Source organism: Ips typographus, unplaced genomic scaffold, assembly GCF_016097725.1.
Source record: "Ips typographus isolate SLU unplaced genomic scaffold, UJ_Ityp_2.0 IpsContig44, whole genome shotgun sequence".
Taxonomy (NCBI): Eukaryota; Metazoa; Arthropoda; class Insecta; order Coleoptera; family Curculionidae; genus Ips; species Ips typographus.
The window spans coordinates 793,033-806,928 of NW_028098575.1; the positions used below are offsets into that span (position 1 = coordinate 793,033).

At 33.6% G+C, this 13,896-nt stretch overlaps 1 protein-coding gene and 1 long non-coding RNA gene across 2 annotated transcripts in view; both read left to right on the forward strand.

Moving 5' to 3' along the window:
- The first annotated feature begins 1,702 nt into the window (after positions 1 to 1,702).
- On the forward strand, positions 1,703 to 2,909 carry LOC145739786 (uncharacterized). The gene is made up of 2 exons (XR_014181213.1): positions 1,703 to 2,488; positions 2,549 to 2,909. It is a non-coding gene; the product is annotated as an uncharacterized LOC145739786 (long non-coding RNA).
- A 1,713-nt stretch (positions 2,910 to 4,622) lies between these two features.
- Positions 4,623 to 13,896, forward strand: part of LOC145739777 (segmentation protein cap'n'collar-like) — a 43,089-nt gene continuing 33,815 nt past the window's right edge. The window contains exon 1 of the mRNA XM_081995152.1: positions 4,623 to 5,560. Coding sequence (XP_081851278.1) covers positions 5,132 to 5,560 — 429 coding nt within the window. The 5' untranslated portion in view covers positions 4,623 to 5,131. The remainder of the gene's footprint in view (positions 5,561 to 13,896) is intronic.

Consider the following 13,896-nt stretch of genomic DNA (forward strand, 5'->3'; position numbering starts at 1 on the left):
ACGAAATTGTCAATAACCAACCCTCGATGATGTTCTCCGAAGTGTCGACAGTTCCTAGCCTTTGGACAATTCTCATCTACTTCGTTGTTGCCATACTCTATGTGTTCCTGATCCTGAAGAAAGTTCTACCCATCTTACTTTACAAAAAGACCCAGAACACTAACGTAAGGGCCAGGGAATCCATAGATGTTGAACTTCCTCGTCTAGCCTAAAAGTTCATTCTCAACGGGGGAGGAGTTAAGTCACCCTAAAGTGCCGACTATATATTTCTAAGTGCTTAGTATACATTTATAAATGCTTAGCTTGTTGTTTTCTCCTAGATAGTTGCGCTTCCAGTTTGGTTAGAGTTAGTCAGTTGAAGTTAGTTGTAAGATACACTTATTTGTAATTTTTAGTAATTAAATAATTTTTTAAAAAAGCAATCTCGGGTTTTGACTAGTTAACTCATGTAAAAATTAATTTAATAGCATGCTGCATTATGTAAAATTCAATTTTTTCTCCAAACTATTTGATTTCTAGTTTTACCATTATACAACCTTCTACTAAATAGAAATGTTAAAAGCACACATTTTGCTTTGAATATTGTAATCCACAAAATTGGGATACAGGGAATGTTACATTTTGTAATTCGACTTGGTCAGCTGTGTCTCTATTTTGGTGTGAACTTTTACGAGTTGATTTAAACATTGCAACTTTCCTTTGACAATCAATATTATCGATTTCATTTATGTTACTTGTCTGTAAATAAGGATGTAACATTTTCGATTGAATAGGAAAATCGGACTGAAACTTATTAGCAGTTTTTGATTTGCGTTTTTCGGAAACGCAAAACATTGAATCCTTTGTCGTATTTGTATTGATTAATTCATTAACGTCGAATTTACCTGTAACAGAATGCTTTAAAATAGGAACTGTTCTAAATCCCTTATTGACAATTTTAATGTATAAATTGTGCCCATTTTGCAAAAATGGTGTGCCTACACACAGATTTCTTGGACATAAATAACTGTCTCTTTTAATAAAAATGCATTTCGTTAAATCAGGCACATTATTCGCGGTTTTCAATCTTAACATTATTTGCGTATTTGGTTTTACAATATATTTTCGAGCAACTTTTAATTTTATTACAGGTTTTACTGTTTTTTCGACGTCAGAAATTTCTACACCCATTAGAAACTCTTTCTGAACTTGGTTTTTAGATGTAACATCTAAATCAGGTCGATAGAGCTTGACTGTAACTTCATCACCGTTGTTATTCGGGGAAATACTCAAAGTATTTTTATTGTAATCAATCATTGCGTTAAAATTCGATAAAAAATTATGTCCCAGAATTAAAGGTTTAGAAAGGTACTAATGCTTCAATGTCCAACTTTATGTTGTTAATTTTTAGAGTTACTTTTGAAGTACCAACTGGGTTAACAGTATAACCTCCTACTGAAGTTAATTCGATTTTCTCTGATGATAAAGAAATGTTAATTATAAGATTTAAATCAATTAAATTTGGTTCAAATTAAATCAATTAAATTTTTGGTTTTCCTGTGTCTAAAATTACATCAAACAAATTGTCTTCGTTATTTATTGAAGCTTTGATTGACAATAAATTGCTATCTTTACTGTTTGTCGAATTTAGAGCAACTTCATCGACACTTAAGATTGAGTTTTCACATTTACTAGGATTCTGATGTGTAGAAAAATTCTTATTTTGTCCAAAATTGTAAAAATTGTTGCTACCTCGATTAAAATTTTTACATTTTGATTAACAATTATTTCTGGTATTACTATTTCTTATACCTCGATTTTGATCAAACCTAGAATATTTTTGCTTTTCTCGTGACACATTTTGATAATAGAAATCATTTTTGTTTAACTTGGTCCCTTTGTATTTATTATTTCCACAATAATTGTTGGACTGAAATTCACAATTTTTACAATACTTATTTGGCCAAGTACGATTAGCACCGTATTTGTCAAATTTGTTTTTCAACCGATCATTACGAGACCGAAAATTTATTCCGTCCGAAATGTAAAATTTACTTTGCCGATTCATTTGACTAAATAATACACGCTCTTTAATATCACTTATTTTCAAGACTAGTGGGTTTAAATCACTCAAATTTTTATTATTAGAGCTTAGCAAATAATACATTTCAAAACACGACGGATTTAAACCGTTTTTAAAATAATCTCTAAAAGTTTCAAAAGACATGTCTGGGTTAATTTCATTTGCCAAAGTACGTAAGTCACAATAATAAGTTACTGGATGGTAAGTTAAAATGTAAATAAATATACTTATGTACAGATAATATTTTAAAAAGGTTTTCCAAGAACTCTTCCACAAGCAGAAGCTCTTTGGGAGGTACACAAGTTAGATGTTGTCTTGAATCTCATAGTACCATTTCCTGTTATAATTGACAGGGTCAAAGGCCGATGGGTTCACTTATCTAGTGGAAGAGTGTATAATGAAGGATTTAATTCTCCAAACGTACCCGTATGTACATATATAATTCAATTTTTGCTAACTTACTAAGCTAATGTTTTGTACATTCAGGGTAAAGATGACATAACTGGAGAGCCCCTCATTCAAAGGGAGGATGATAAGCCTGAAGTGGTTCTAAAAAGACTTCAACAGTATGAACAACTGACTAGACCTGTCATTGAATATTACAGAAAAAAAAAAATTTACATGAGTTTTCTGGAAATACTTCTAATGAAATTTGGCCTCAGGTTCTTGACTGCTTAGCTACTTACCTTTGCAAATAACAAAAAAGTGAAATTAACTATGAAGTATTTATAAATATTTTAACATAAAATAGTATAGAATTTAGTTATTTTGAAGAGACATATCATGTGGTATAATAAATACAACTTTATAAATATTCTATAAGTAATAAACAATGTTTCCTTATAAATTTAATACATTATTAAAAATTTAGCAATGCCTTTTGTAACCCATAGAGTGTAAATCATTCACAAAAAATGGTTAAATTAAACCTCTTCAAAAGCAATTAGAAAAAAACTGGCAAACAGTCAGCAGACATTTGGGTGACCCTTAATAAATTGTAGTGATTATTTTTATTAGGTGCACTTTACTTATGCTTATGTCTACATTCGAGTTTTATTGACGTAAATTTCAAAACGTCATAGTTATTTATATTAACAATTTATTTCGTCTGACCGTCTGTTAAGGCCAGTATCCATATGTCCAAAGCTGGTTTTTCTGTCAATTTTTTGCAGCCATTTACATTTTTAATAAATGTTTCTTGTCTTAAGGTGGTTTTACATTGAAGCAACTAGGTCAACCTAGGTGCTTGCTGCAAGCAACTATATTGTTGTTCCACATTGTTTCAGTAGCATGCTGCAAACGGGTTTTGTCACAGCATGCGACTAACCTAATTACATAGGTACAGGCAACCGATTGCTTAAATTTTTCAACCAGCTTTCTCCAGGATGGTTGGTGGATGTAATCGCATCTGTGTATTATCACATTCTGCGCAAAAATGCGAATTTTGGCATATAAAACACTCAGGAAGGAAAGGGACGAATTAAACGTCCATTCGGTTTTTGGAGAAGTCCCACTTTTCTGTTTTTTTTTTTAATATTTATGAAAAGTAGTTCTTAAACTTTTCACCTATTCATTTCCTTCACAGAAGTTTATAATTCCTGAGTCAACTTTTCCCACACCGCCAATTTTCTTAAACTAAGCGTTTTTTTCGCAGGCCGCATGCTACTTTGATACTGAACCCATTTGTGATGAAAACGCTTGCAATCTCTGTAAACGCCTTGCAAAAGTGGAAAAATCAGCCGCATGCTGTCAATCAGGTTGCCTCAATATAAAACAGCCTTTAGAATACTTCTCCCACCACAACCCAAGAACCACCTTACTTAAAAAAGGTATTAAGCTAAAATCTTGGTGAGATAGGACATGCATATCCATTATCATATAAAACTTATATAGTACATGGACGTGACTATTTTAGTATACAAGAAAAATCACAGTCGTTCGTTTTGTTTGTGTGGCATTAAAAAGTATAATTTTCAATAGGTATAGATCAAAGGGCACAGTAGTATCGTTTGAATTGAATGGACTTTTTCTGTTAACGTATTAAACTGTATAACGTTCACTTTGTTGATATTCTGAATTTCACTTTTATTGCCCATCTATAGAATCTTAATAATAGATCAACCAGCTAATTACTCCCATAAGTGATGGCATTAATCAAGTTAGAGCCGCAGGTAATTCACTCTAATAACTCATTTAAGTTAGGATATGATTGTTAGTGCTGTAATCGTTTTTGCCACAGTATTATCATTATTATATTGATGTACAATAGTTGTATAAAGGAGTAGAAACACGTTTTAAAAAATAGTTTTACATATATGACAAATGCTTTAGGTATTTGGTTGTCTATACATGGGTTCTTTATAGTCTTTATTATGATTGCGTAATATTGCATATTATTATTTATTATCAACGATGTTTTTATGTACGTAGGTACCAAAAAAGTTAACGTTAATCCGAACAAAAAATTAAAATAAAAACAAAAGTAGAAAGCACCGCGTGTGTCGTGTCGTATGTGTGTTGTTTTTACCCCTCTCCCACATTTACGTGAGAAAGAGAAGTCAAATTTCGTTGCGCACTTTGATATGATCATGATACGCGATACGCGAATAATTGTGAAATGTCTGTGGTGTTGCTCGTCCTTTTCGAATAATTTGAAGTTCACACTTGTGGTTTATAGTCAACGTGTAAGGTAAAAAACACTAAGTGAGTTCTGATTTGTTTTAAGTGACTCAGGTTAAGTGTTCGATAATTACAACGATAATACCTAAATCTTCTTTAAATTGTGTCTCGGTGTATATAACCTTACTTTTGCCGGTTTTTGACCTGTCATCCTATTTAAATATCAGCTGATGAGTTTTTGTTTACAGTGTGTTTACACTGTTAACAGTAACAGTGTACATTCCCTACAATACATAGGGCAAGCAGGAACTTATTCCTCCAAGTGTTCTTAAAATGATTATTAAAAAACGGAGGACCAGACTTTTTGTTCCTTAATTCTAGTAAGGATTATTAGGACTAAAGACATTTTTGTTTGAAACTTTATTTGTGATCATCTGTAAAAAAAAAACAATGTTGTGTATAAAAAAAGTGTACAGAGAGGAGCTTTTACAACTCGCCCTGATTCTTTCTCTCTCTGACAATGTCATACTTAATGGTGTAAATGATTTTGATTTGAACAATGGCACTACTTGGAGAACAGGACTTTCACCTTCTATATTGAGAAGTCATTATGTGCATCCTAAAAGCTTGGATTCAGTGCTTCTCAATTATGAAAGAGAGCTATTTGCAGGCTTGAACTCACTTGGAAGATATAATCGAGGAAACTTCAGGCATCGAGATGTGCATGCCTATCTACTAAACATAGAAAGAAATGCTGCAGGGAATGTTTTAACTAACAGTGAATCTAGATCAGCACCACTGCAAAATGCTACTTCAGATACCTTATCTGATGTTGTTCTCACTAATGAAGTTTCAGATGACCTCCAACTCTCTCAAGAAGTAAGTTACATTTTTCTAGACATTTACATTACACACATCACACTTACATTAATTATTAGTACTAACATTTTGTTGATTTTTATTTGTTTTCTATATTATCCACTCATAAAAAGTACATATAGAAAAAGAAAAATTCTAACAATATCTATAGGTTTGTACAATTATGTGTATGAAGTATATAAAACTGGTAACCAAAAAATAAGCTTGTAGGTAATTTTTTTACTTGTCTCTTAAACAAATATAATTTATATTTTTATAAAATTAGTTTCAACAAGTAATAGCTAATTATCTATCCTCTAGAACATCAAAAGCAAAAGTATTGTGACCATTTTTAAACAAATAGATATATTTTTGCAACTTGTTGTCCAATTAGTTGGCTGGGTGGATGGATGTTGGAAAATTAAACTTGATTTTTGTTATATTTGAATCATAAATCTCCCTGAATTTAATCACCAATGTATTTTTTTGAAAATATTCTTCTCTGCAAATTATGCTGGACACCCTGTATATGTTTTAATGTATAATGGTGCAATAGAGTTTTGCAAATTTTATACAAAATTTTAGTTTCAATTAATTGAGGGGGGCAAGGATTGGTATTAATATAGTATTTGCCAATCCATCATTTTCATAATGATCTTAGCACTAGTTTTATAGATTATTATTTCAGTTAGAATTAAAATTTAAATGTTTGTTCATCTGGTGCAATTACCAGTTTTGCTTTTACTTAAGTTTCATTTATTTGCCATGTTTTTAGCTTGCAGCCAAACACAAATAAACCTTACTGTTTAAGCTGCTCTTGAAATATATAAGAGACATTGCCAAAAATATAGATCATTGTCCTCCATTTGATTGGTTTACTCAAAATCGTTGTATGTTTTACGTGTTTGCAACTTGGAACATCACTCATTGAAGAGCCTAAACTACTTTATCACCTGGCTGACAGGCAGAAACTGAGATGTTACAATTAAAAACTAAATCAAAAGTCCTAGGAAATTTCTTTTTTTGTTGTGGTGAAGCAAATAAAAACTTGTGCCACTTACCCATACTTGATTGTCCTGAATGTACTCAAAAAGTGCAAAAACCACTGTGCTGGCATAGGACCAGATGTGAATAGCATAAATTTAGAATTTTTCTTTGAAGTGTGGATGTCAACATTGAAAATTGATTCACTAAATAAACGTCGGCTTAATTATGTTTTGCATGGACATAAGGTATTGGACTAGAGACCTTGATACAAGGAGAAACCTCTGACTCATATGATTTACAGCTATTGTAAAGTTTTCTTTGTTTGCAATAATGATGGGATGACGAAAATCTACTCCAAAATTTATGTTCTACTGGGCTCTTTTATATTTCTAGTAGGTAATATAGTGAATTGAATATAATTAGCGATTGCCCTTGTAGTCCTGGTACAGGTCTAAAATGGATGTCGTAGCATATGGCCACCTTATTTCGTGGTTGGCAATAAAAAAAGAACGCATTTATTTTTATATTCTGTAGAAGTGCAAGTCTGTTGCACTCAAATGACCAAGATTGTATTTTTAAACTAGTAAGAATACAATAACAGCCTCACACATCCAAAATAAAATAAAGTAAAATTTATATTTTCTCCTTGACCTCAACTTTCAAATTATTCTTGAAGGTGACTAAATAATGCTTTGTTTTGGTCTGTATATATTAATTTTCATCAAAGCAACATGTTTCATCAATTTTCCCATGTTGTAATAAAGAACTTTTAATGTACTACTAAAAATTTGTAAAAATTTGTTAATTACAGTGGAGTAGCTAAATAAAGTTTTCCTTAAATATTTTTATTTCAGTATGAAAAGCATAACACTAAATAGAATATTTTTTTTTACCTATTTGTCAATCTATGCAGTTTTCTAGTAAATTTAGTGTTTAGTTTAAAATAATAACCTGATTTATCAATGTGATCAAAAACTTGTGACAGTCTGGCAGTCTTGAGGGTCTTTTTTTTTTTTTTTTCTTTCTCCATGGGTCTGTCGGCTGTCAGCTCCAGATAGCACGTAAGCCTGATGGCTTATTGTACTGTCCCCATGTTTGTGGTACTTTAGTTACACCAGTCCATTATGCCCGTTTTCCGTACGAGGTGAAGAAGGTCCTTGCTTGGTGCTCTTTGTATCTCTTTCAGTACTAACTTAGTTTTCCCGAAGATTGTTTGTCGCCTTTGACCAAGTGCTTCACATTCACATATGATGTGTTCAAACGTTTCGATTTCCTCCCCGCATGGTCTGCAGTCCAGGTTATCATCGAATAGTTTCATGGTGGACAGGTGTTGTCTCACAGGTCCATGCCCTGTGAGAAGCGCTGTTAGGTCTTTCAGTTCTTTCCTGCTGTACTTTAGCAGTTCTTGAGCCTTATTTTTATTTGGTCCTGCAATAGCTTGCTTCCCATGCTTATTTCCTGGGTACGTCTTCCAGCGTTCCAGGTGTTTTGTGTTGATCCATTCTCCAGTGACCCGTCTTGTTGAGCATCTAGGTATGCCAACAGATGGTTCTGGTCCAATCATGTTTGCATTTGAGCCTTGCCTGGCAAGTTCATCTGCTTTTTCATTTCCAGGAATGCCTGAGTGACCTGGTACCCATACAAGTTTTACCCTGTTATGTTCTGCCAGTTCCGTAATTCTCTGTAGACACTCATCTACCAGTCTTGACGATGTTTTGCACGTAAGCAGTGCTTTCAAGGCCGCCTGGCTATCAGTTATTATTAGAATTTGCTTATTTTTGTAAGTCCTTCTAATGTTTTCTTCTATGCACCATAACAGAGCATATATTTCCGTTTGAAAAACTGTGGCGTGTTTTCCTAGTGGTATGCTGATGCTTACCTTAGGTCTCTCGCCATAAACTTCTGCACCACTTCCCCTTTCCTGTTTAGATCCATCTGTGAACCATATTAGACAGTCCTGGGTCAGTTTTTTCGCATTATTTACCCAGAATTTTTGATCCAGTATTACCTCAAATTTCCTCTGAATGTGATATTTAGGACACATGTAATCCGATCTCATTTCAAGAATTGGATCCCTTACTGTGTTCCAAATTGATGTTGTACCTGTCGTTGTTATGTTCCCCGGCAGGTCAATCAAGTCCCGGAGCCTTTGGTAAGCACATCTTGCCTCCCCTAAAATTATTAGGTCCAGTGGAGGCAGGTCTAATATAGCTTCCATGCTCGCAGTAGGAGTGGTTCTTATTGCACCAGTTATGCCTTAAGGGTCTTAAGGAAGAACATCTCCACAGGATGTCTATTTCTAGCAGGACTAACACACTTAAATAATTACAGAAATACTTAGCATTAACTAAAATTGCACTTGTCAATTCTAAAATCTGTTAATAATCGTACTTCCACATGCATTGCAGTTTCGGAGATCTCCCTGGTGTGTATTTGTTTTTTTTAATCTTGGACTCATGCTATGTTAGGTAAATTCAGTGATCAACCAATGCTTTCTTGTACTGCATTAAGGAATAAATAAAATAATGGTATTAAAAGGATTCTATTTGTATGCAAGATGCAATAAGTTTGACTGCGTCTTAAGGTCGATCAAAACTCAAACGAAACAAAACGGTTGATGAACCTCATTCACAAGCATCATCATAAAAAATATTTATTTTAAACTTAAATTTAGAAGCTGAGGTTGGTGCAATTAGTAACGCCCATGCACTCACTAGAAGCTGGAGGTAACCCAGTTTACTTAATTACGTTTTTAAGGTCAGTTGTTTTGATTTTACACAGTCTGACTCTATATGGTCAAGACGTATTGTATAATTGATTATTTTACAGGCTAGGTCATTTGAGCAAAAATCTTAATTTTTTTGGTTGTCAGAAATGAGTAAATAACGTACACTAAATTTTAACTACTTTAATACGGTTCTTATGAAGTGATAACAATAAATTAGACCTGAAATGTATCAGTATATTAGTATCTCTAATCTACACTCTTGTCAGTTTCTCATGGTTGTGCACTGCTTTGCAGTTTACAAATTGTTTAGCTATTTACCGGATGTTGTTAAAAATCATCGATTACTTGTGTCAGAGGCGTACTTAATTATTTTCAAAGTTAACAAAGCCCTAGAAAGTCAGTAAATATTAATCCAGGAAATAAAAATTCAGAAAACGTATGAGCATTTTTAGTCTCATCCTTGCCAAGATTATATCAATACAATGCAACATAGGTACTGTTTGGCTGCTTTGTGTTGTTGTTTTTTGTTATTACAAACATAACAAAGACTTTTCGACTACGTTTTAGGAAGGTTTTATATATAGATAAGGCTTATCGCTATAGTTCCATTTATATTGAATTTCTTTTAACGTGTACTTAAAAATAATCTAAATGCTGTATCCAACTACGTAATTAACCAATCCAAAGTACGTTAGTATATTTGAATACTTGAACTTCGTAACTGACATACCGCGACGTTTTGTATATTGTATGAAATCAATAATCTGATTGATTTGAGCCGTTGACACTGACCTATTGCGTATATACCTACTTTCTTTTGAGTTCAAGTCCGAGACAAAAGTTGTAAGTTTTGTTTGGATTACACCAGTGTGCAGTGCAATATATAGGCAGTTAAAAATAGGATTAGTAATAAATCCAATCTTTCTTGAATCTGAAATTTTATGTTATTAGGTATTATATATAGTGTGCTTTGGAATGAAAAGACTTTGAAGATGTTTGTCTTGAGTTGGATAGGGGATCGAAACATGATATAAACGTTCTGACCTACACAGTAAACACAATGCCTGCTCCTCTATTGACTATATGTGAAATTATACTCGAACCATTGTCGAACTTAAGGGTACCTGTTACAGCTTTAATGGGTAATGCTAATGTATCTAGTGAGTAAACTGCAAAGTCAATAATAGTGGTTGAAAATTTCACAACGAGATGGCGCCACCATCAAAACCAAATTCGTTTTAGTTTTAGCATTGTTTCAGATTTACGCTCTCGCCTGGTTGCTATGGTTAGCTATATGCATGCAAACTTTTATTTGTTTTTAACGTAAATGAGTTTCTAATTGTGTTTATTTATTCAGTTGTAACTAACAAATCCACGAGCCGTTTCTATCTGAACCTTGACGCTTTGAATAAATTTCGTTAATATAGATAATTCAATATATGGGAGTTGCTTCTTAAACTTATGTTGGCATTTCAGTAGTTTGAACTTTTATCTATATAATTGTTGAGTATTAAGTTCTTATTTAAAGAAAAAATTGACATAAAACTTCTGCTTGTACTCCTATGTTTAACTAACAGGGTATCAAAAGAACATTTTTCTGTTTACTTGTTATACTAAAAGAGCAGAAAATTCAACAAACTGTATTACGTTTTTCCACGTGTTGGCACTTGTTTCTTAAATAGGGATATAATCCAGAATGTATAAAGATAACTTTACACTGGGTTGTAGTACCACTTCTCCTGCATGAATTAGAAGCGCAAATCAAAGAGAATAGACTAACGCAACCTTTGCTGTAATTCGTATTCAAGCGAATTTATAATTTAAATGACGATTGACGTCATTTGAAACCGTCTTGAATCAAGATGGAGGCGACAATCTGCTATCTCGCGCTTCGTTTGAAAATATTTAACAGCGTTTCACCAGAAATTGAGGCAACCATACACATTTCGTAAAAGTATACCAGTCTCGAACATTACACACAAACGATAATTACTAGCAGACCACTCGCTTCTAAATGGAAATGGTACCTTAACCATTATTATTACAAAGTCAAGGATTTGTTATATTGTACTAATAACATACGACAGCGCTTCCTAGCGTGTTGTTTTCTAGTTTTATCAACCTGTTGACATTTAGTGATACTGACTGGTGCGTGTCAGTTCGTTTTTGGTTTTGTGATGATTTTGTGAACGGATTTACTCATCCCCATGGTAAGTGGAAAAATCTTCTCTGTATTAGTGTTCATTATGTATGACCTAAGAGGATTTACCCAATGTTGCTTTGATGTGGTTTTCCTAACATTATTGCGTAATTTAGGTAGTTCAACCGTTCAATAAGCCATATACACACTTATTTCTTTCATAAATATAATAGCCGCTCAAACATTTTAGTTCCTACAACTTACACTTGAACTATGATGATATCGTACATCACTGAGTAGAAATTCGTCACTATTTAATTGGTGTTAGGTATTGTCATCAATTGATAATACAATGAACGTCGCTGACCTCTTCAATATTCAACGCGTTCTAGAATTATTATCAATTAATATTCCTTCACTCAAACTATAAGTTGGTATTTTTATCGTTATTCAACTTGGCTGTTCAATAAAAGCTGTAAGTTTGGTTAAAATTGCGCCAGTGTGCGGAATGGCTATTGTTGACTTTTACTTTAGTTTCTGGTGTCACAAGGTTTTTTTACATTCATAACATAACCTTGTCGTATAATAAGTGCAGGCTGCAGTCTATTATTGTGGTTTTAGGCCATTTTTAGTCTCCTCATTTTCGTAACTTACAAGGTTCCATTCAAAACACTTTTCCTTAGATAAGAGAATTTGGAATTCAACGTGTTTTCACAAACTCCTCGAATAATTGCTTTCAGCACGTGTACACTTTATAATAATAATATGTTTATTTATGAATCCGGATGTGTGATTCTCGGTATGATTGCTGATGGCAATCTCCAAGGTTCACAAGACTGAAATTATTCTTTTTTTTCAGGAATAATTAAGCAATCGTAAATTTTGTTGTTGGGTTATTTTAAGGTTTTTTATAAATATATTACTAACCTTGTTTGTCAACTTTATTGTTTGCTTTACTTTAGATTCTTGACAAATCTGTAGAAAAACCAAGTTCGAATAATTCTCAATTTTCAGTTTCTATTTTATCTAAAAAAGTTGCGAAGACTCCCTAAAAAATGCCTTCTGTTTCAAGGTAAAAACTTAATGGTTTTTAAGTATGACGTCAAGAATAAGATAATTGATGTTCTGTGCTCCCTTTAGAGTCCTCAAAAAGTTTGATCAGTCAAATAAAACTCGCAAACCAGACCAGACCAAATTCGGTTTGCTCGGTATGTGCGTACTCCATCGTATTGGAATTGTAACAATCCTTACAAACTGTATCTATGAATGGTGTCATTGAGGTTTAAGACTGCAATCAACGAGTTTTGACATTTGAAAATGCGCATCTTCTTCTTATCACGCCCTCTACTGCCGAAGGTTGGCGATCCAAATGGCAATTATTATAGCCCTGGAAATTGTACCACGAAGGATTTCTGCAGACGAGCGGTCGAACCATCTCCTTAAATCTTTTAACCATGAGTTCAGGGCCCTAATTCTTGAAACCGGGGAACGGAATTTTCAAGAGGAGTGTTGATGGAATGTAGGAATCCGCAATTGTCAGTGTGTTCTGTCACATTCTACAGACCTTTGTCTCGATAACTCCCTTCCCTCGTTTAAAGAATACGCACCCTGGCGACTTTCTACTGATCTTTTTCCCGCAGTAGAAGTGCTCATGAACACTGCTTATTATTTCGATCACAGTAAAGAAAACGACAAAAATTTGACAGGGCGCGCGTTAGTAATAGAGATAATAAGCGTATTTTAAGTTTAAGCTGTAGTAACATAGGCCGTCTTAGTTGTTGTGCAACATCTGGTGACATCTGTACTCAACTCTATGAGTTAGAACGTACAAATAACACCCCCAAATCTAAAAACATCCCCATTGATGCTGCATCATTCGGTTCACACCGATATGATTGGTTAAAAATGATGTGGTTTTGTTTTTTGTTTATCAATCCCAATCCTTTGACTGGTTTCGCCGTATTACATTATTATTGCAGTGTTAATTGACTGATGCGGCAATGGGGGTGTTCCTAGAGTTGGGAGTATTTGTATGTTCTAACTCATAGAGTTAAGTACAGATGTCACCAGATGTTGCATAACAACTATCATGTCTGGCATCCAGTTCATATAATGGAATGAAGGTTTTGTTCTTTGGTTATCAAGCCCTATAGCCTCTCTGATGACTGATGAACCGTAATACGGCGAAAAGGATCGGGATTGGGATTGATTAAGAAAAATCAAAACCTCACCTATAAAATTGAATTGGTGAGGTCGACACTAGGCGCTTTCTTTCAATCCACGATTTTGTACCCAAAGTATTCCAAACGCGTTATAAACTAGTTATGAACAAAAAATCACATGACACCATTTTTATAAAATCACATGGAGATCACGTGACTTTTGGATCATAACGTGTTTGGATCCGAAATCACAAACCGAAAGAAAACGGCTACTGTAAACACTGACGCCAAAATATGTCTAAAATGTTTTACATAAATATTGCAGTCACGTGGTAACTGT